Here is a 21,241-nt window from a genome sequence, read left to right on the forward strand (position 1 = left end):
TCAGTGAATGGAATTTTGAAGTTTTGTGTTCAGTTAACTAAAAATCATTATTCACTTGAGCTGTTTTGATAATTTGTGTACACCTCAAAGAAGGAGGGAGAAGTGACTGCAGGAGGCAAGTGAGCTTGGCATGTCTGCGCAGTGTCACACAGCTGTGTTGGTGAGGTTCTGTCCTCTGATGGGGATTTTGCACATCAGTTTAGCAATAAATACAAGGGTACTGTGGAAAATGAAATAGAGGAAAAAAAGTCACTGCTGGCTCTGTTTTGGATCCTTTCCTCCTGTATGTTGGGTCTATCATGTGTGCTGCCATCCTTCAAAGATGGGGAGTTGGTGTGCTTGCACAGGCTGTCTGGGAGGCAGGCATGGTTGCAGTACAAGGGCTGCCTTTGGTATTGGGGGTATAAAGTTTTCTAAACACGTTACCTTTCAAGACCACAAGTGTCCTAATACTGCTGTATGTCTTCCCCTCTGATGGGAAGAGCAATGCTGCCTCCTGTTTTTTTGGGACAAAATGTCCAGTGGACATTTGCCCAGTTTTTTTCTAGAATGTCTTCACATTTCTACTCTAAAAACATTTCTACTCTTAAACCTTTCCATTTGCTCCCAGGTTTGGAAGCTCTGGCCATGGATCAGAAAGGCTATCGACGAGGGAGTTTCCAAAGCAGCACTAGTGATGAAGATATGCTAGAAATAGTAGGAGCGTCTCTGGACTTCTCTATGGCAGATGATGATCCACCACTTGACAGAGAGATGGGAGGTAATACCGTGCATCTATCCTCTTTTTTTTTATATTGTCTTTTGGTAGGACTCCTTGTTAATATTTTCTCTGTGGATCTCTGTGGTCTCTGCTTAGTGTGAAAGACAAGCCTTTCCTGGCACCAGCACAGTTTGCAGTATTCTGCATTGCGTTATAACTGTGAATAGTCTTTTGCAGAATGGCCAAACAATTGTTCATGTGTTACACTTGGCTTCCAGTGTTGCTTTTTTAACAGTGGTTGATGGGAAGTGTGTTGTCTGCAAAGTAAAAAATAACCTTAAAATAAATGGCAATTGCAAGAAGCATGTGAATGACTTCAGTGTAATGGAGAGGCACTGCGTGTTTTTTTTCCAGCATGTGAGTTGCTTCAGTACTGGCATACAGTAATGTGGCAGGGAAGAAAACTGCTCTGTTAACCATCTACGTGATCATCTTCATATTAAATGCAGCATATCCTGTCTTACCACTTTGTTTTTTATGTTTGAGTAGTCCTTTCTAGAATTTCCAGAAGTAGCTGTTGTAGGGAAGAGCTGGCCATGCTATGGGGGAAGTATCTTTATTGTAGATGTGAAAGGACTGAGAGGAGTTTGTGATATGAACAGACTGCCCTTTCTGCTTCCTTTTTTCCTTGCCTATAATTTTAAAGATTGTCCTTGGCCTTGCTGCTGTGGATAGGAGAATCTTCAACAGAGGAAGGGGGTCTGATGCTGAGCAGCATGAACAGCTTTATCACCACTTGTTGTAAAGGAAAGATCTGTTGCTACTTCTATCTAATCAGAGTCTGGATTTGTGAAATCAGGAGGGGAGATACTAATCTGCAGTGTATCGCTGAACTAAATAACTCAAAGAAGACAAAGTCAAATTTTTCTAATCATAAGTTTGTTTCACAGCAAAAGTATTGAATTTGAACAGCAGATTGCAAGTCTCCATGACTTCCCATAAACCTTTTATCTTCTTCTTTCCCCGTTCCTATTTATCCTAGGGCAAAAATTAAAAAGTAATCCTTCTGTTTTACTCCTTGCCTGCATGATCTGCCCTAAGGTAGTGCAAATGAAGACAGACTTCCTCAAATGCTTGTCACCTGCCAGTAGCTGAACCCACTCTTCCCTGGAGATACTGTAAGGAGTTTGTAGTTGGTCCCTTTTATCATTTTAAGGCTCAAGCATGGGAACAATTAGTGTGTTATTGTTGTGCTTGCATCAGCTCTGAGTGATAAGTGCTTCTTTGTGTGTGGAGGGAATGTGTACAAGACATATGCTGTTTTGTGAGTTATGCTGACTCCAGCTAATGGAAGGGACAATGGCTAGTCCTGACAGATGAGCTCTGTTACAGATATTAGGCACTGTCCTTATTCCAACCTGACATAGTGATGGGCATCAGTTTTATAAATGAACATCCTTGGGAGCTCACTTCACCTCATCTAAAGCTCATAATAACTTGCTCAGAAGAAAGTCCAGCCACATGTTAGTTAATGCAAAATTAGATACGTAGGAAATAGTTGCTTTGTACATGCTGTTAATGGAATTGTGAGTTCATGGTTTTATTACCTGCTCTTGCAAACTGCTTTTTCCATAGTTTTTTGGATATCAGATGTCTGAAGTTAAGGAATTATGTTTAATATTTAGAGAATGGGTTAAATTCTTTCTCTAACTTCTTGCAAGGAAATTGTTTTTGTATTCTTACTTTCAAAACAGTGATAGATAACATAATTTATGTAAATGTTTTGCTATTTTCCCAAAACAGCACTCAGCTGTTTCCCTCCTTATTTAAACAAGATTTTGTCCATCTCTGCTCAGTGAATTTGAAGGCTGCAATTGCTTCTATAAAAAAAAAACAACTTGGTGTCAGCAATCAGTGAAGTCTGAGCACGGCTGTCTTTGGTCCTTGCAGTGGTGAAGTCTGCCCCGCTGAAATGTGCAAGCTGGAATAAAGCTGGTGAGGACAGTGCTGAAGGAGACTGATGTGGCAGCAGAACAGCTGTTTGTCTGCCCCTGATCACTTTAGTAAACTTGGTTGTGGAGAGAAGCAGTTTCAGCAAAAGGAGCTCTTTCTGTTTGCAGGAAGCATAGCTCTTTGTGGGTTTTGAAACTGGAGGAAAAGGGGAAATTTAAAAGGGGAAATAGTTTTCCCTAAACATTGATTTCAGTTCTCTCTACAGAATTTCCCCTACTGAATTCAGAACATGGTTGCTGACAGCAGTGTGTCAGGTGTGCAGCCTGTCATGCAGGTGGAGCAGTGGCACAAGCTCTACTGTGGCTGGATATGTGCTAAGTGATGTTTGTCTTATGATAATCTTCTGCACGTGCCTAGTTGGGATGTGTCTGGTGTGCTGTGTTTGCTATCTGACGTGTGGTTGGAGGCTTTTTTTAGTGAAGCTGTTTAAAACCAGAATCCTGCCTGCTTCTTCTTTCCTATACTTCTAATACCATTACACAGGGTATTCAAGATGCATTTCTACAGCAGCAAATCTTTTTCTATCTTTTATTTTATGGAATTTATAAAAAGCTATTTCCTTGTTGATTGATTGTTGTTGAGTATTGAGGCAGAGAATTATCCACAGGCACTTGAATTCTTCAGACATACCAACTTGGCGCTTCACATCATTTACAGTTGTCTTCTCATATCCCTCCAGCCCATGCCTTGCATTGTTGACAGTAATCCAGCCATAGCTCTTCACAGCCAACTGAGAAGGTGCTGGTTGCCACTACTTTCTTGGATGACTTACAAATCTATTGCATACTCCAATGCAAACAGGAATGAGTGGGATTCCACTGTTGCTTTCCTTCTGTTTGGAAACCAATTAATTTAGCCTTTAAGATACTATGTCTTCAGCCAGTTGCTCTTCCATAAGAGAACTTTCCCTGTTGTTCCTAGAGAGCTTAATTTAAGACCCTCTGAAGAAGGTTCTGTAAAAAGCTTCATGGATCCCCAAATACATTGTCAGTTAGATTATTGTGTCTGTGGTCCTCTTCCATTTCAAAAGAAATAAAAGATTTACAAAGCCAGGTTCCTTAATAGAAGCACTATTGGAACAGATATCTTTGCAAATAATCTGCCTCCTTAGATATTGCTGTCTGTTGTTTGTTATCAAGGTAAGTTGTACTGCATTACCTTGATAGTCATTTTCAAAACTGTGTAAGATACAAATTATTCCCTCTGAATAGCAGTTCTGGTTGGGAGTTTGTTTGGCAATGATGCCATCTTATTTTGTGCTTTTCTTAAACGACTCTTCCTCAGGTGATTGCAGTGGGAAGGCAGCCCCTGGGTGTGCAGGAACCAGGTGTAACGCTGGAATATCACAGTGGCTTCTGGACGTACTTTAAAATGTAGTATGATGAAAGCAGATCTGTGTTCCTCATTTCTTTTGTAGGAAAACTTAAAAGACTTTCCATCCTTTTGAACGTTTTATTTTGTTGTAGGATTTAAGGAGTCTTGCTGTTTTTCTTTTGAGCTCTAAAGGGAAGAATTGAGAAATAGAATAGCAGCAAACAACATGCTATCTAAGGTGTAACAGGATGATAAGCTAGTACACAGGTATGTGAGAAGAACAGTTGAAACTATAACCCTGACTACATCTGGTGTAGGTGATATTGTCAGCCATTCAAACATGGAAGTCCTCATGTTGCTGCCGGTGTTGCCTCAGCTGGCAGTGCTTTTGTCACTTGGGCACACTTTCTTCAGATGCATCCGTCCTTGACCTCCGCATTAGGCAGGTACGGTTTCCAGAGCAGCAGAATGCCCAGCTGAGCTGCCAGCCAGCACAAGGACAGGACCAGTCAACCTTTGCTAAGGTGTAATGTTTCAATCTTCTGAGATACAGATACAAATGACAAGCTACCATTGGGAAGCTGGAACCAGAAGAACGTAATCAGTTACCCCGTTGAGCTCTTATGTGCATAGAGTGGCAAGATAAAGGGTGCTAATGAGGCCCTGGAGGGGTTGTGAAAAGCACACTGGCATATTACTTGAGGGCAACAGATAAATTCATTGCCTGCCTTCTGGGAGGCAGTAAGCAGAAAGCATTGCCACCAGCCAGTTAGCAAGTGAGATGTCACCCACGTGGGAAAAGAAAGGCTTTTGCAGTCAGTCGATGGCTGACTCACTGCTGTCAGGAATCTGCATTGCTAAATGCGTGAAGGAGACCCCGAAGTTCTCATTGTACAGCTTTAAACCTGTTTAACTTCCAGTGCTTCTGTAAGCACATAGCATTAGAAACAAGTTATTCTCCATCTTAAAGCCCTTTGCGCAGTCAGCTTCAGCCATCTGCGTGCCGCGCCTGCAGCACGGCAACCGGGCGCGTTTCAGCGCTGGGGAACGCGCTCTGCCAGGAAAACGTCCTGAGCGCTGCCTGAGGAGCTGCGCCTGTCTCGGGCTGAGGCCCTGGCACTGCGGGTCAGGAGCTGCGCTCGGTGCAGGCAGCCGGCTCCCTTTGCCCTTGCTCCCCGTGCCTCTCTGCTCCTGCCCCTTACAGGAGGTGGAGGGCTCATGTGACTGTCGCTGCTGACGACATGCTCAGAGTGCAGGAGAGCCCAGCGCGCCCAGGGTTGTTCTTCACCTGAATCCAAAGGGAAAGGATATGCAGCGAGCGCTGCCCTAGAACGAGCAGCTCCCGTTTTCCTTTGACTCCCGCTGCTGTGCGATGGGCTCTCGAAGGAGCTTCTGCAGGAAAAGGAATGCCTAAGTGAGGGTGAGGAGACCGCTTGCGGAGAACCTGAGCGGGGGGACGCGGCCGTCTGAAGATGCACGTTGCAGGCGATCAGGCGGCAAGCAGCAGGCTGCTGGTCGTGGCTCTGGGGCTGCTCTCGTTCCTCTTCTTTGGATGAAAGGCTGGTTACGGAGGGTGAGCGGCCAGGGTGGTCTGTGGGCTTTGTGCCATGCGATGATTGCTTACTGCAGGTCTTCCTCTTGTTTGTAAAATCCTCTCTCTTTCCAGATTTGCAGCAGCAGGAGAAGCAGTTTGGAGGGAGGGAGTCCCCCTCTCCCAGGTGCTGGCGCTGCTGCCTTGCTGTGCTGGCCTGCTGATTAATAAATCCTCTGGGGTTCCTGTACTGCAAATGACAGATGTCTGTAACTTCAACAAGCTCTGCCTTTTTCTTTTTTTTTTTTTTTTTACTTTTTTTTTCTTTTTTCTTTTTTTTTTTTTTTAAGCCAGGAAGAATATATAAAAAAAAAAAAAAATGGAGCATTAACCCATTTGGGAAAGAAGAGGTGCTCAAAAAGCTTAAAAAAAAAAAAAAAAAAAAAAAGTGTTTGAAAAAAATAATGGGTGCATTTTAACTTACTGTCTGTGGGTATTAATGTGGGTATTAAGTACTGATTTAAAGATGTATTCGGAACTGTGGAGAGCTGCAGGATCATCTTCATTTTGTTTTGACGAGGCATTACTGAGCATATTTCTGTCCTTTATTCCTATATGGATTCCCTAGGATTCTTCATTTGCAGTGAGCTGAGGCAGGAAATATGATCTTGATAAATATTTATGGCTGTCAGCCATTTTATATTTCAGTTATTATACTTGGGAATAAATATAAGGACATTTTCTCATTATCTTTCGTCAAATGGGCAGCTTACCCTCTTGCACAGCTGTGAAATTCCCATGTATTGCTCAAATACTTTGGGGCCCTGATTTTGTAGTATGAAACCCTCTTCATAGAGATTCCCAGAGCAGTTGCTGAATGTGGTATTGGTGGTACTATATATTCTGATACCTGTGAGTCTTCTGGTCTGGAATAGCAGGTAAATCTTGAGGATTTGGTTACTGCAGCCCCTTTTGCTTGCTGGCCAGTGCTGTTTGCTGACTTTTTGCCTTTGAGGTCTTGCTATGTTGCTCTGTGGTAGCTCTTTCAGTTATTTATGATATATATATCCAGTTATTATTTGCAGTTATTTCAGAAAAGCGAGTAGAGTTTGATGCCAGTGTCATCTTTTTGTACAAAATGCTTCTCAAAGTAGCATCAGTTGCCATCAGTTTCAAACTACCATAATAGTTCACTTTTCCAGATGAGTAGCTGTTGTCATAGAGCCGATGTTCAAAGTCCGCTGTAAATGTAAAAGGTGGTCCTTTAAGCGGGAGCTGGGCAAAGGTGAGCAAGGTGGTGAGGACAGGGAGAATACACCGTAGAGTGGCTCATGTAGATGTGGAGTGGTCTTTGAAGTACTAACATGCTCATGGATGGCTGTTAGCATTGAACTGATGTGTTGGACAAAACCTGCCCTACTCTCACTGCAGTTCTGCTACAGCCACAGTCATCGCGTCAGTTTAGGGACGTAGTGGCGTGGTGGTGATGAGCCAATGACTGGAATAGATGATCCTAGTGGTCTTTTCCAGCCTTAATATTTCTATGAATTGAGATTTATGTGAGCTGTTGTTGACTGTGTCGATGCCCCAAAGAAGCAACTCACCCATATGGGTTTACGTAGGTAAACAGGCAGATGAGTTGCAGGTATCTGCTGGACATGGTGAACCTGGTTGTCTACTGTTCAGAAGACACAGAGGATTTGAGTTCAGAAGATTCAGAAGATTGTTTAAATGTGCTACTTTCATGAGTTGTTGAGGAGGGTTTGGTCTGTCAGATTTGTTGGGTAGTTGAATAGTACTTAAGATCTCCAGTGGGCATACTTGAATGAGGAAGTCTTTGAAAACGTTGACACCAGTTTGCGTATGTCCAAGATGTCCAGGCGACTGCAAAAATGTTGAAGACAGAGTACTTCCTCAAGGCATTTGACAAATATCCCATTTTCTTTACAGTGCAAGTTGGGTAGGCTGTATTTGTGGTCTGTGAACTCCACTGATTGGGAAGATCTCTGAGAACTTCACTTTCTATACATATATGTCTGTATCATATATATAGATAGATATACGCACATACATATGTATGTGTGTATATGTGTGTGTATATATTTATCCCAAATGAAGTAGGAAGGCTTTTTTTCTCTGTTCTTTCTGAAGTAGGTTATTTTGTGGTGCTTTTCAAGTATGCTGTGTGACTGATCTTTTCCTGAGGCGTTTTCTCTGTTAAGAGGCTGCTATGCAAATCTGGGAAGCGGGCTTGGAAAGGCATCGTAGTCGTCTGTTTTTCACCTCTCTTGCTTTTAGATGACAGGATAGAGAGCAGTAATTTCAAGTTCTCCCCACCCAATGACATCTTCTGCATGGTGGTATCTGTAATCTAAATACAGTGAATGAAATACTAAGCATTATCCTTTTATATGGGAATTTTAACACTTATTCTCCACTGCCTTTAAATCTTGACCCAGTTTTAATTTTAGCTTTTTTAATTATTATTTTCCTCTGAACTGTAAACCTTCAGTGCCTTACAGAGCTATAGAACTACTACTAGATTTGCTCACCTGTGCAAGTCCATAAAACTAGCTTCTCTACCCAAGGTCTGCATGTGTATGCCCTTGAAAGCTCTTTTTGTAGCAGTGTATTGAAAGGGAAGGAACATGCATTGTGGACTAGAACATGCCTGACTGCTTTACTAGGACTGTGTGAGCCACTGCTTGCTCTGCAGAACACAGAGGGCTTAAGTGGCACTTGGTGTGCTCTGGACTGCCAAGTGAATGATTTGTTATTTAAGGCAGGGGTTTCCAGTTCAGATGAGAAGTGGGCTATTGAGGACCTCAGTATGTTTCTGCCTTCTCATAGCTTATCTGAACTGCCTTTGGTTTGCTGCTGGCTGGCAAGCACTTACTGAGGTTGCTCAATGTGCACATTATCTGGCTGGCAGCACCCTTCTCTTATTTCCTGAACAGCAGCATGTTGTACAAACCTATTTTTAAAAAGTTTTCAGAACTGAGGTTTGTGCGTGGTACATTGCTCTGTGTCCCTCCAGGAATGGAGTGCAGTGGCTGGGTGTCACTGGTGTGCTGTCTTCCTGTGCACAGAGGACAGAGGTGGGTCACAGGTGCAAAAGGAGAGGTTGTCAGATGCATTCTGCTCTAGTTCCCATTCAGCTGATGCATCCTTTCTCTGCCATGTCTTAAACTGAATGGAAGAGGCTTTGCTTTGGGAAGGGTTGTGAATAGAAGGTAGTGGGGTGTTCCTGCTGGCTTATGATTTGTAAAGGTATCAAGGGAAAGAGTGGTGACCAAGCATGCCAAAGATGCCTCTGCAACTTAGTGTGTAACAGATATTTCCTGATTGTGTGTTTGTCATCATCTGGGCTCAGTGTAAAGAATGTACTGCTCTGTCTTCAATTTTCTTATAACAAAAGGCACTCTTCACTTGAGCATGGTTTGAATCATAACTGTCAATGAGTGAAGGCTGCTGATCAGAAGAGCTGAAGTCGTGCAAAGAAGGGATTTGTCAGCTCTCAGTTCTAAGCTGCCCTTTCTGGTTTGCATACTTTTGAAATGGTGATTTTCTTTTACTGTGGTTTTAGCTTTTAAAAATGAAAAAGCAAATGGCACCGCAGCAGGCTACAGTAAAGCTTAGGAGGTCTCAGGAGGACTGTTAGAGCCATATAGAGAGGCCTTGGGAATGGAAGTAGCATGAAAGGGTTCTTAAGGGAGTGTCAAAATTAGTATTTGGTGTGTGGAGTAGCATTGTTTGTATCTTCTGTGGACAGTTTTGTACAGTGGAAAAAGTACTGCAGAGCACTTTTCATCTCCAATGTTTCTTGCCCGTTCAGTATCTGATGGCTTCAAGAAAATTATATGAAGTAAAATTACCGAAGGATTTTGTAGGTATTGACTTGCAGCAAAGGCCTCAGTACTTGCACAAGCAAAGGAATGGAGCTTGGACTGAATTGCATAAAAGGACTTGTTCCTTATTGGTTAATCTGTTGAGAAGACTCTTTGATTTCCTTAGGTAAAGCTTGAAAGGTTTTTGTTTAGTTTTCCCCACTTGCCCCATGCATTTCATCACCTTCAAACTGCTTGAATAGGGCTTTAAGAAACACAGTTTTAAAGGAACAAGCACTAAGTGTGACGTTAATAGAGTTTCTAAAGTTTCTTTAGGAGGATGTCAATATTTTGTTTTAGGAGCAAGTGAAATCGGGAATAAATGTGTGAATGTTTCCAGGTGAAAGAATTTTAACTGCATTTTCCAGGGCAGTGAAACCCACTGGGGTCTAGGGCTTCTGCTGAGAAGCTCTAAGGGCAGCTCTTGTTCTGCTGCTTTTCTGCTCAGTCGCATTTTTCTTTGGCAGGGCAATGGGGAAGACAGGATGCTGGGCAAGATTTGTTCTCTCCTTACTGACCCCAATGCTCTTGGACAGTTCACCTCCTCCCTCTTCTGCTATCACCCTTGCTGCAGGCCTGTCTTGCTGTGATCAAGTGTGCTCGTGTATCCTTGCAGCTTTTAGCATGACAGAGCTCTTCTGTCATCCACAACCTTGCATGGCAATGAAATTGGTCCTGTATCTGACTTAATAGGCATTCTTCATTACCTGTTTCAACTGAAGGTCTCTGTTCCCACTGACTTGGCCAGTAGAGCCTGTTAAATGGCACTGGTTGACCACCTCTACCAAGAACATCAGGGAGTGATCTGTGATGGAGGTCATAGTGGTGGTCCAGGGGCTGCTGCTCAGCTTGCTGACACTTGCTTCTAGCTGCTGTACATGAGAGGAAAGCTCCTAGAGGCCTGTGGTGTGGGTGGTCATTGGCCCGTGCATATGATGCCCTAGGGAGGAGGAAGCACTCAACAGAGGGATGGGCTGGAAAGGAGGCAGGGGCCTGGCTTCTGGAAACAAAGGCAACCCTAGTCCATTGGGCTGAACCTCCTTTTTGTGATGAGGTCCTGGACTAATTTCTTTTTTTCCATGGCAGAGGATGTTGGAACTGGGGGAATGACGCTTAGGAGGTTTTGCTTTGAAGCAGTGATATACTCTGCACAGTTTTTGCATGCCTTCAGAAGAACTAGGTCAACCTTTCTCACAACACAAGTGATTAGCTTTCCACATTATGCTTACATTACCCTCCTCAATCTCTTGGTCTGCACTCCCAACTGAGCAGAGACTGTCTTGTCACCAAAAGTTTGGGAACATCCCAATTCAACATCATCTTCCATGGGCTGGAGCAGAGGAGACAGAAGGTCAAGTGATTTGTCATTGACAGGGTTCACTGGACCTGAAGAGAGACTGCAAACTCCTGAGGTAATACAGGAAGGAAAGTGTGGCTCTTCTCAAGCTTTAGTTGCTTTCTCTCTGCTTTGTGGGCACTACTCCAGTGATGTCTGGGAGGCAGATGGCCATTTGCTTCTCCCCATTCCCATTCGTAGTCCTGGTTTGATTGCTCTTTAGTCTTGCTCTGGATCATCCAGGGCTCCCGTCAGTTCTGCTGGAGGTTTTAAATACTCAGTTTCTCCTCTCACTTTCCTCAGGTGACAAAATACAGCCATGATATACCCTGGATTTACGGAAAAGTTAAATCTAGATGCTAGTTTACTTTAGTGCTTCCTCAGCAGATCTTTCAAGGAAAGAGCCCTTCTCCATGTGAAATGCTGGAGCTAGGGAAGTGTGTACAAATGTTGGGTAGTTATCCCTGGAATTGTTAATTGGTAGCATTTAGCTAATGGAATAGCTGATAAACTGATTAGTTCCTCCAACTTTCTATAGTTTGACCTAGCTCAGTATTTTGATTAAGTTTTTTTTTTTTTTTTAAAGTTTTTCCTGAAAAGAGGGAAAACTAAAAAATGCTCAATTTTTTCCCCTTACTTTCCCACCAGGCTTTACCTCATATAATGGAGGAGGGATGAACGGTGCAAGCAAAATGATGGATTTTCTGGAGGAACCACTTCCCGGTGTGGGGACCTATGAAGATTTTAACACTATAGATTGGGTGCGAGAGAAGTCCAGGGACCGGGACAGGCACAGAGAGGTAATACTGTTTTACTCCTCCTCAGCACTTGAGGCCGAAGAATTGACTTGCTTGGAACTAATCTTAGTTCTGATGATGTTACTAGGGAGCCATTTGCAAGAGAAATATCTAGGGTGGGAGTTTCCTTACATCATATCAAATTTGCTCAATTCTGAAGCATGGCAAAGCCTGTAGTTGTACTCATGGAAGGTGTATGCATTATTTGGAAGAATTATATTACTCTTACATGGATTATATGGAAGAACATAAGCACCTATGATCCTGCTATACACAGTGCTATTGATAAAGAAATGGGATACTCTTCTGAATGATTTTCTTACTGAAATTTGTGCTGCATGGTTGAAAAAGCTGGAACAAATTCTGCTTCTGGGACTTCAGTGCTGTCAGCAGTTAAAGGGATCTGCTTAGAAAGCAAGGGATGTTTTAAATAAAGTACCAGTGTCCCCAACATGCTCTTGGCTCATGAGAAGCTCTTGCTAGTGGAGTTCTTGGAGTGCTGACTGAACTAAAGTTGTCTATTTACTTGCCAGAATATTCTGTAACGTTTTATTTTTGAGCCTTACAAAGCAACTTGTGATTTAAGTAAGAACAGTACACAAGCTGAACTCAATCCTTGCTGCTCTGTGTGTGGGAATACAATGTAATGTCATCACTTGTGCAAGTACACGCCCAACTAAGAGGCTCCATGCCCAGTTGTTGCCACTCACCCCCCCTAAATGTTCCTTTCTATGCATTCTGAGTACAAACCCCAACATTTTTTCACACGTACGCACACGGAGACATATGCAAAAACAATGAATGTGAGTTTGTAACAGGACAATATATTTCCTATTTACAGAAAGACATGTAGATAGGAAAATTTTAAGAAATTGAAATTGGGTAAAGCTAGAAAATACTGCTGGCCAAAGAGATGTACACTGGTCACATAAAAACCTTTATCAGGGCAGTAGTTTTGTCTACTACTTCAGTCCTCACCTTCATTCAGTAGCTGTGGTGCTGATGAACAGTGTAGCATTTGAAAGACAAAATGTAGAGGGAAAAAAAAGAAGGAAAATCATTGAGAAAGAAAGGATTCTTTCTCATTTTAGTGAGGACTTGTTGTTTTCCTCAATGTGCCTTTTCATCTGGGAATAATGATGGTGTACTGGAATGCTCGTGTTGTGAAAGGAGCTGGGGCAGCGGGCACACAGTAGCTGTTGCTTGCCTCTTTGTGCTGCTGTCAGGCACAGTCAGACTGACAGGGCTGGCAGGCTGCAGCCATCCTTGTCTGTTGCAGGCAGACCCAGCCAGAGCCTCCGAGGAACTCGCTGTACTGCGGTATCTGGGGTCTGAGGACAGCTCCAAGTCCAGCTTTCAAGTGCAATCAATGCTTCTTTCTTCTAGAGTTCATAAGTCATTTCCAAACTCCATTGGTTTTCAGCCTGCAAATAGATAATTCTACTACTCCTTACAGATATTGAGGGAGCAGCTGGAAACCATGAAAAAGTTGGTCACAACTGCTTTCTCAGTTGGTGTGGTATCAATACCACAAGGCAGCACAGAGAAGTTGCTGGGGGCAAAGTGCTCGGGGGCCCCATAAGCATTCTGATTTGCCTGTGGCATCAAGCTAGTAGCAACTTGATACTGCTACAGGGATGCTCTCACTAACAGTGTCACCATGTGCATCTCAGAGAGCTTACACCAAAATAGATCAGTGTCTCAACTGATTGTTTTTTTCTTATTTGTTAACCTTTTTTTCTAGATTACCAGCAAAAGTAAAGAGTCAACGTGGGCCCTGATACACAGTGTGAGCGATGCCTTTTCTGGCTGGTTGTTGATGCTGTTCATTGGGTTGCTGGCAGGTAAGAACAAACCTTAATTTTAAACATCGATTCCTTGCATCAACTCTGATATATTATTAGAACAGGAAAATTTGTCCCAGAAACAAGGGCTGAGGAACTGCACTGATGCTTGTCTCTCTGCTACTGCTTTGTGATTTAAGGAGAATTATTTCTAAATGCTCTGAGGTCCTATTTGTGTAAACGCCAAGATAACAAAACTCAGACTGAAAGCTGTCCTGGGCACTGTTTGCTGCTGGTACATCGCTCTGAAATAGACTGGATCAGAGGGAAGTGTTAGGATGTAAATAATCTTGGAATGCTTTTTATTAACACTGGAGGGGCTGATGCCAAGGAATGCTAACAAGATTCTTTTTTGTCCTCCTCACTCTTCATGAGAATAAAGGGTGAGAGATGTTTCTTGCGAAGTCAGGTTTTTTCAGCAGTTGACTGACCGAACTCTTTAAATTAGTTCAGAAGGAAACTTTGAACCCAAGAGTAAAAGATATAGATCAGCTGGATGCAGATCTTGGTAGAAGGCAGCTAAACCTTCAACATGAGGGATGATATCAAATCTTCTGTTAATATTTACATAGAAAAGCTGCTGGCGAGTTTTTCATTAACTGGAAGATATACCAAATGTTATCTCTGGAGCCTATACTAGGATTTACTGCTACAGATCAGAGGTCTGTATTCCTGGCCTCTGTGTTGATGTGGCATTTTACCTAAGAACTGAGATGATGACGCTTTTTGCCTTGGGGATGCTGTAGGAGTTATTCTTAATAGAAAAACAGAAAATTACTTGAAGCTTCCTCTTATAAAATAAAAATTACTTTCCTTACTGACTCTGTTTTTTTTGTTTTTAATTGGGATTGGAAATGTTCTCTTCAAATTCAGTTATTCCTTGTCCAGCCTTAGCACTGTTACTATAACTTGTGGATCCCAGCTCTTGTGCTGGAGACCAGTGACATGTTTTATGTTCTCCAGGAACATGATAAGACCAATTCCTCCAACTAATTTTCATGCTATATTTAATTCCATGTATTTGAGAATAATTAGTTTCTAGCGCAACTTAGAATGATTTTTACTGCAAGTGTGGTTAACCTTGGAAATATTGTTAACTGTGCTTTGTTGTGTGACCTTCTTTTCAGTGTAGACTTAAGCAAATCTTTCCTTTAGCTCTGTAAAGAGTAATAATAGAATAAAAGATAATTGTAGGCAAAAATAACAGTGCTGCTCTATTTAATGGTAGGTAAGTCAAAATAGAGACAGAGTAAAACAAAACAGAGACTTTCAGATATCTGAGTCTGCATCATATGCTTACTATTAAATTTTCATTTTTTCTAAACTAGGTTCCTTAGCAGGTCTAATAGACATTTCTGCCCACTGGATGACAGACTTGAAAGAAGGAGTGTGTTTAGCAGGCTTCTGGTTTAACCACGAGCACTGCTGCTGGAAGTCCAACACAACCTTTACAGACAGAGACAAGTGCCCTGAGTGGATGAGCTGGTCGCAGCTTATTATTGGCCATGGAGAGGTAATGTGTGCCTAGAAATACTTTCAGTGCTGAATATTCCATTTCCAGCCTGCGTTGTCTTGGTATGTTCTGTATGTATGTTCTAAAAGTGCAAATTAGGTTTTTCACTGGTTTAACTTTGAATTTTGGGGTTTTTCAGTAAGCAGGTTACATGTTGTCCTCATTGAGGCATCAAAACATTGACAAGTGCACTGCTTTAGTTGTTTGAAACTTATTGCTTGGAGGATGTTTTTCCCATGACCATTTTAAAGGACTGCCAGACAAATTCAAATCTTGTGTTACTAGCAGCACTATCAAGTAGAGCAAGCCAGCTTGACTGGGAGTGTTTGTGTACCTTGTTTGCCATTTCATTTAATGGCTTTTGGAAATATGGTAGGCTCCCAGTCCTCTAATTCAGCGTATGCAACTTGTCCTTGAATCTGCAGGCTTACTGCAATTCGTTTTGATCTGATGATAACTGTATTTGAGGTTACCTGCTATTTCTGTGTGCTTGCTTCAGAGCCCTGGTTTGATGAAAGCTTAATTGAATTTGGTTAACTTTCTCTGCATTTCAGGGAGCTTTTGCATATATTCTCAACTACTTCATGTATGTTATCTGGGCTCTGTTATTCTCCCTTCTTGCTGTGTTACTTGTGAAAGGCTTTGCTCCTTATGCCTGTGGCTCAGGAATCCCAGAGGTGAGTGAGAGTGAAGGTGTGGGGTTTTTTTTTTTTTGGTATGTGTTTGATGTGTTGGATTTTTGTTTGTTTTTAAGGTGGGGTAATTGAAAGATTACATTTGCCTGCTATGTAACTGTACTTACATCAAGTCACCATATGTTTCTAGTATATATGTTTTTTTTCCAAACTTTGTTACTGAAACATGTCTGGTTCTAAGTCTCCATATGATCTCTTTAAAAAATGAAATCAATTTACTGAAAGTAAATGCCAAAATTTACTACAGAAGGTACAAACAAAAGTGTGCTGTTTGTGGAAGACAGAAAAGCAGCATCCAGTTATTTTTTGCTAGGAAAAGCAGCCCTGAAGGAAAGGCTGAAGGGCTATTTCTGTCGTTGCATTTTTACTGACTGTGTTACCTTTGATAGCTGGGGAAGCAGGCACTCTGATAACTATAGTGGAAAGCTAAGGCAGGACTGGCGCTGCCTATCAAACTGGGAGCTCTGACCAGGGCTTGAATGAAAGCCTGCAGAGCTCTGTGTGCTTGACTTCCAGATCAAAACTATCTTAAGTGGTTTCATCATTAGAGGCTACCTGGGCAAGTGGACGCTGATCATCAAAACCATTACCTTAGTGTTGGCGGTGTCCTCTGGCCTGAGCCTGGGAAAAGAGGGCCCCCTGGTGCACGTTGCCTGCTGCTGTGGAAACATCCTGTGCCATCTCTTCACCAAATACAGGAAGAACGAAGCAAAGCGAAGAGAGGTAAAGTGGTGCAGTGATATTTCATCACGAAGGGTGAGATTGTAGTAGGGATGTAGACACAGCAGAAGTGTTTAATGCTTTCGTTGCCTCTGTCTTCAATGCTGATGGTGGGCTTTGGGACCACTGGAGCTCTCAGTTGGATGACTGTGACTGCAGTAATGATAAATTCTAGCCAGCTCTGAGCTTATGTGAGATTTGGTGTTGCAGCTGGATGCATATAAGTCTATGGGGACTGATGGGGTTTATCGGCCTGTACTCAAAATGCTGGTTGATAAATCAGGTGAAACAGAATATGGTAATTGCAATTGATGTTGGTTCCACTGATTTAGGAGTTGAATTGCTTTAATGCTAATTTTTTCTGGTTTTGTTTTAGCTACTTAGGAATTACAGGAGTTAGCTCACTCCATTTTTTCCCTCTTGTCTTTAAAACAGATCAGACAAACTTACTCTGTAGTGATTGCAGATTTATTTGTACCTTTTTTTTCCTTAAGTAAAGACATCTAACAGAAAAGTGGAAAGTTTTTGATGGGGAAATTGAAAATGTGTGACTGACTTGAGTTTTTCCTCACAGGTTTTATCAGCAGCTGCAGCTGCTGGTGTGTCTGTAGCTTTTGGTGCACCGATTGGAGGAGTGCTCTTTAGTCTGGAAGAGGTAACATCAGCATTTTCTATTAGCTCTTCACGAGCCGTTTTATTGCAAGAACTGACCCTGCTGGTTTGAAAATACAGTCCATTCATAACTACTTGGGTGTGGAAAGGAAACCCTGTTGAATACTGACTTGTGGTATATTTTAAGTCTGCCAATCAACCTAAACTTTACTGGGGATTCAGGTAATTCTTATGGGTGCTGGAGAACCTTATTTTGGATTATGTATTTCTCTAGCTTTGCAGTAAACCTGCTAGATTTCCCCAACCTGTCCATGCTCACCAACACTGCTCGCAGCTACAGCCTCTCATGTTTTCTGTATGTCCATATTCTGTTGTCAGCTCTGTCACAGGCTGCCTCACAACAAACTTATCTTGCCCATCAAACTGCTTTTCTTACCAATGAAGTTTTGATTTGTTTTCTTTTGATTCAGACATGAAATACATAATCACTTCTGTCTTCAGGGTTTAACTAAGAGAAAGAATGGGATGGCTTTGCTCAGCTGAGCAATAGTTGTGGTAGCTGCTATGGCAAACACAATTGCTTAGCACTTCTGGACCTTGCAAGCATGCAAGACAAATACTCCTCCAAATTCAGCTTATAGCTTATAGCTTATCTGTATAAGTTGTCTCTGCTTAAGGGATCATAGAGAGCCTTTGCTACACTGAAAACGTGTGCAAACCAGGGTACATCCTGGTTGTTGTAATCTGTGTAGAAAGGAGCTCAAAATCAAATCTGGGGTGCTCAGCTGAAGTAGAGGGTATGTATCCAGTGAACACCAGTCTCAGTCCTTGCTTTGTAGTTCATGCAATAGTGGTTTTGTTACGGGGCAACAATCAGTGTCCTGTCAAGTGGCAGTATCTGCTTTGTTTTCCTTTTTAGGTCAGTTACTATTTTCCTCTCAAGACGCTGTGGCGCTCCTTCTTTGCTGCTCTGGTAGCTGCGTTTACTCTGCGCTCCATCAATCCTTTTGGGAACAGCCGCCTGGTTCTCTTCTACGTGGAGTTCCACATGCCATGGCATCTTCTGGAGCTTGTGCCATTCATCCTTTTGGGAATTTTTGGTGGGCTTTGGGGAGCTTTCTTCATTCGCAGCAACATTGCCTGGTGCAGGCGACGCAAGACAACCAAGCTTGGTAAATATCCTGTGCTCGAGGTGTTTGTAGTGACTGCCATCACAGCCATCCTGGCCTTCCCGAATGAGTACACCAGAATGAGCACCAGTGAGCTGATCTCTGAACTCTTCAATGACTGTGGGATTTTGGACTCTTCCAAGCTCTGCGAGTACGTGAATGATTTCAACAGCACCAAAGGGGATGACCTGCCAGACCGAGCTGCTGGCCCGGGAGTTTACACAGCCATGTGGCAGCTAGCTTTGGCCCTTATAATGAAAGTCTTCATCACAATCTTTACCTTTGGCATGAAGGTGAGAATTAGCTGTGAAAGATGTTTTTCTCATTCTGTGCAGAAACTCTGCTCCTTAGAGGTTTTTTTTTCTTGCCCAGTAAATTGACATTTTTTCCCCCCAAGCCCTGTTAAAAGGGGGAAAAAAAACACCTGTGCTTTTTGAGGGCAGTTATTCTGTTGTTAGTAACTGAGGGCAATAGAAACCTTTTATCCTGTGTGTGACCACTAGATCAAGCTGCTGGGTCATGGGAAAATCCTGTGTTCCAAACACCATATACTTCTAACTTGTCTCTCCTTAAGCCTTTTTGATACTTCTGTAACCCTCCTTTCCTAATTGCAAAGTGACATGAAGCCAACGGGGTGGGAAAATCCTGTGAATTACATAAATAAGTACTCAAATACTCATGTAGTTGGAAAAGCATAAGGGAGTGTTGGTGGTGTTTTAGCCCACGCTAAACTGATGTATGGCTGTTTCTCCTGCTCTGAAAGATATACATCCAAATTCTGTTACAGAGGTCTTAGAACACATGTTGTTTCAGTAAGGTCAGCATTTGGCACTCTCAGTGCTGTTGCTTGTTCAGTTCAAGGACACAAGGAGGCGTTCTCTCACCATTTTTTTGGTGCTGGACAAGCAGAAGTGATGGAGCATGGCATCCATACCAATTTTAACTTTAGTATCACCTCTAAATCGGTCTTGACTTAAACTTTTGACTGTCACTAGCCTTGAACACTTTTTCCCTGAGAAATGGCATATTTCCTGATGTGTTTTTTCATAGGTCCCTTCGGGTCTCTTCATCCCAAGCATGGCAGTTGGTGCTATAGCAGGCAGGTTGTTAGGGGTAGCAATGGAGCAGTTGGCATTTTACCATCATGATTGGATCATCTTCAGTGGCTGGTGCAGTCAAGGAGCTGACTGTATCACTCCTGGCCTGTATGCCATGGTTGGGGCTGCAGCATGTCTAGGTAAGCAAGAGATGTCTCTTGAAGTCCTAGTGCAAGTTTGAATCTTGCTTGCCTATCTGAATGTGTAGTAGTGAAATGCTGATGATGTTCTTGTAGTCTGTGTTTAAAAACAGAGAACAACAGGAAAAACAAACAAAAAAATGGGCTCAATCTCAAGAACAGGGAACGTCATAGTCTAGCATCTAATATGTTTATCATCCTGTTTACATTCTTTTACTAGCATCAATCTATCATTGGACATGATAAATTTCAGTGGGGGATCTCCTGAATATGTAGCTAGAACAAGTGAGACTGGCCAGGGGCTTGAGATTTCCATATAGGGAAACCTTGCTGTTAGGAAAATTAATGATAGCAAGCAGAGGATGTCAGGATGCTACTTGACCTTTGTGTATAGCTTGTCATAGAGATCATTTCATGAATCTCTTTATGGCTGTTATTTGTAAGGCCACTTTATGTCATGACCAGACTATTTTGCAGCTAGCTAAATTTCATGTTAAGTAACAGCAAATTGGCACTAGGAAATGTTTTGACATATTATATAGTCTTAAGAAGTAAGTTTAGAACAGATAAACCACATTGTTCACAGAGCTCTGTAATTCAGATGATGTGCAATCAGAGGACATGTGGCACTGGGGTATGTCCTGTTGCCTCAGTTGAAATTAACGTCATCTTTGGAGGATGGCTGTAGTAAATGTCAGGACAGCTTTCCTGGCTGTAAATCTCCATTAACTATGTTCATGTCTTCTGTTTTTCTGTGTTCTTTTTGTAGGTGGAGTGACCCGAATGACTGTGTCACTAGTGGTCATTATGTTTGAGCTCACTGGTGGACTGGAATACATAGTTCCTCTGATGGCAGCAGCCATGACCAGCAAGTGGGTGGCAGATGCTATTGGGCGGGAGGGCATTTACGATGCCCACATACGCCTCAATGGCTATCCTTTCCTGGAAGCCAAGGAGGAGTTCTCACACAAGACACTTGCAATGGATGTAATGAGGCCACGGAGGAATGATCCTCCTCTGACTGTCATCACTCAGGACAGCATGACAGTAGAAGACATTGAGACCATAATCAATGAAACCACATACAGTGGCTATCCAGTGGTGGTGTCACGGGAGTCCCAAAGGCTTGTTGGGTTTGTCCTCAGGAGAGACCTCATCATTTCAATTGGTATGTGCGAGGAAGCAAGGTGCTCTACAGATAAATGGTGCAGAGTGCAGTTTGAGGCCTTCAAGTAGCACCAACTCTTAATTTACTTCACAGATTTGAGTCAGTAGTGATGGTGGCTGTACTTACACGAGCCTGAATCTCCATCTCCCAGCACTGTGGGGTTTGTGTGCATTGAGCGTGAAGGACAGCGTGGCTTGACCAGTGCAGTTAGTATGGCTGTGCTGAATTCATAAACTTTGTGAAGCATGAGGTGTCTTGAGCTCTGTGGTGTGTTCTCCAGTGTGTGGTTTAATGCACTGTTGTAACACAAGCTTGATGTCTGTTGTATGGATGGTGAGAAATTTTGGTTCCTGAGCTGGCTGTATGCTAGGGCAGAGGTAGAATACTTCTTGTAATAAGTTGCCTACAGCTGTGACTCAACCTTGTGTGTTCTTCTAAGGTAAGTTTTCAGTCTCAGGACATACAGCACGTTATTTTGGAGCACTCAAGTATTGCTCTTCTGATACATATATGGCCAAATGCTTATGATCAAGTGGAATAAAATACAGAAAAAGTGCAGTAGCATATAATTATGGACATTTCCTTTGTTTTGTCAGGCTGTTCTGTGGTGTGACCATGAATTCGTGGGTTTGTGTTATTCTGAGTCTCTTGGGAATCCTTTAAAAATAATATTTTCCGCAGGATGCATAGAAAATGGGATTTTGC

At 42.5% G+C, this 21,241-nt stretch overlaps 1 protein-coding gene across 7 annotated transcripts in view; it reads left to right on the top strand.

The window, feature by feature from the left end:
- The window catches only part of LOC125699736 (H(+)/Cl(-) exchange transporter 5), a 47,009-nt gene that overhangs the window by 22,555 nt on the left and 3,213 nt on the right, over window positions 1-21,241 (top strand). For 5 of the 7 annotated variants that reach the window (XM_048959567.1, XM_048959566.1, XM_048959569.1 and 2 more), the window contains 10 exons: window positions 611-760; window positions 11,430-11,581; window positions 13,323-13,422; window positions 14,751-14,935; window positions 15,490-15,612; window positions 16,147-16,353; window positions 16,925-17,005; window positions 17,882-18,424; window positions 19,182-19,368; window positions 20,138-20,536. In XM_048959567.1, the coding sequence (XP_048815524.1) occupies window positions 628-760; window positions 11,430-11,581; window positions 13,323-13,422; window positions 14,751-14,935; window positions 15,490-15,612; window positions 16,147-16,353; window positions 16,925-17,005; window positions 17,882-18,424; window positions 19,182-19,368; window positions 20,138-20,536 (2,110 nt within the window). In that variant the 5' untranslated portion in view covers window positions 611-627. The other 2 variants (XM_048959570.1, XM_048959571.1) reach the window with 2 other exon arrangements.

Source organism: Lagopus muta, chromosome 13 (assembly GCF_023343835.1).
Source record: "Lagopus muta isolate bLagMut1 chromosome 13, bLagMut1 primary, whole genome shotgun sequence".
Taxonomy (NCBI): Eukaryota; Metazoa; Chordata; class Aves; order Galliformes; family Phasianidae; genus Lagopus; species Lagopus muta.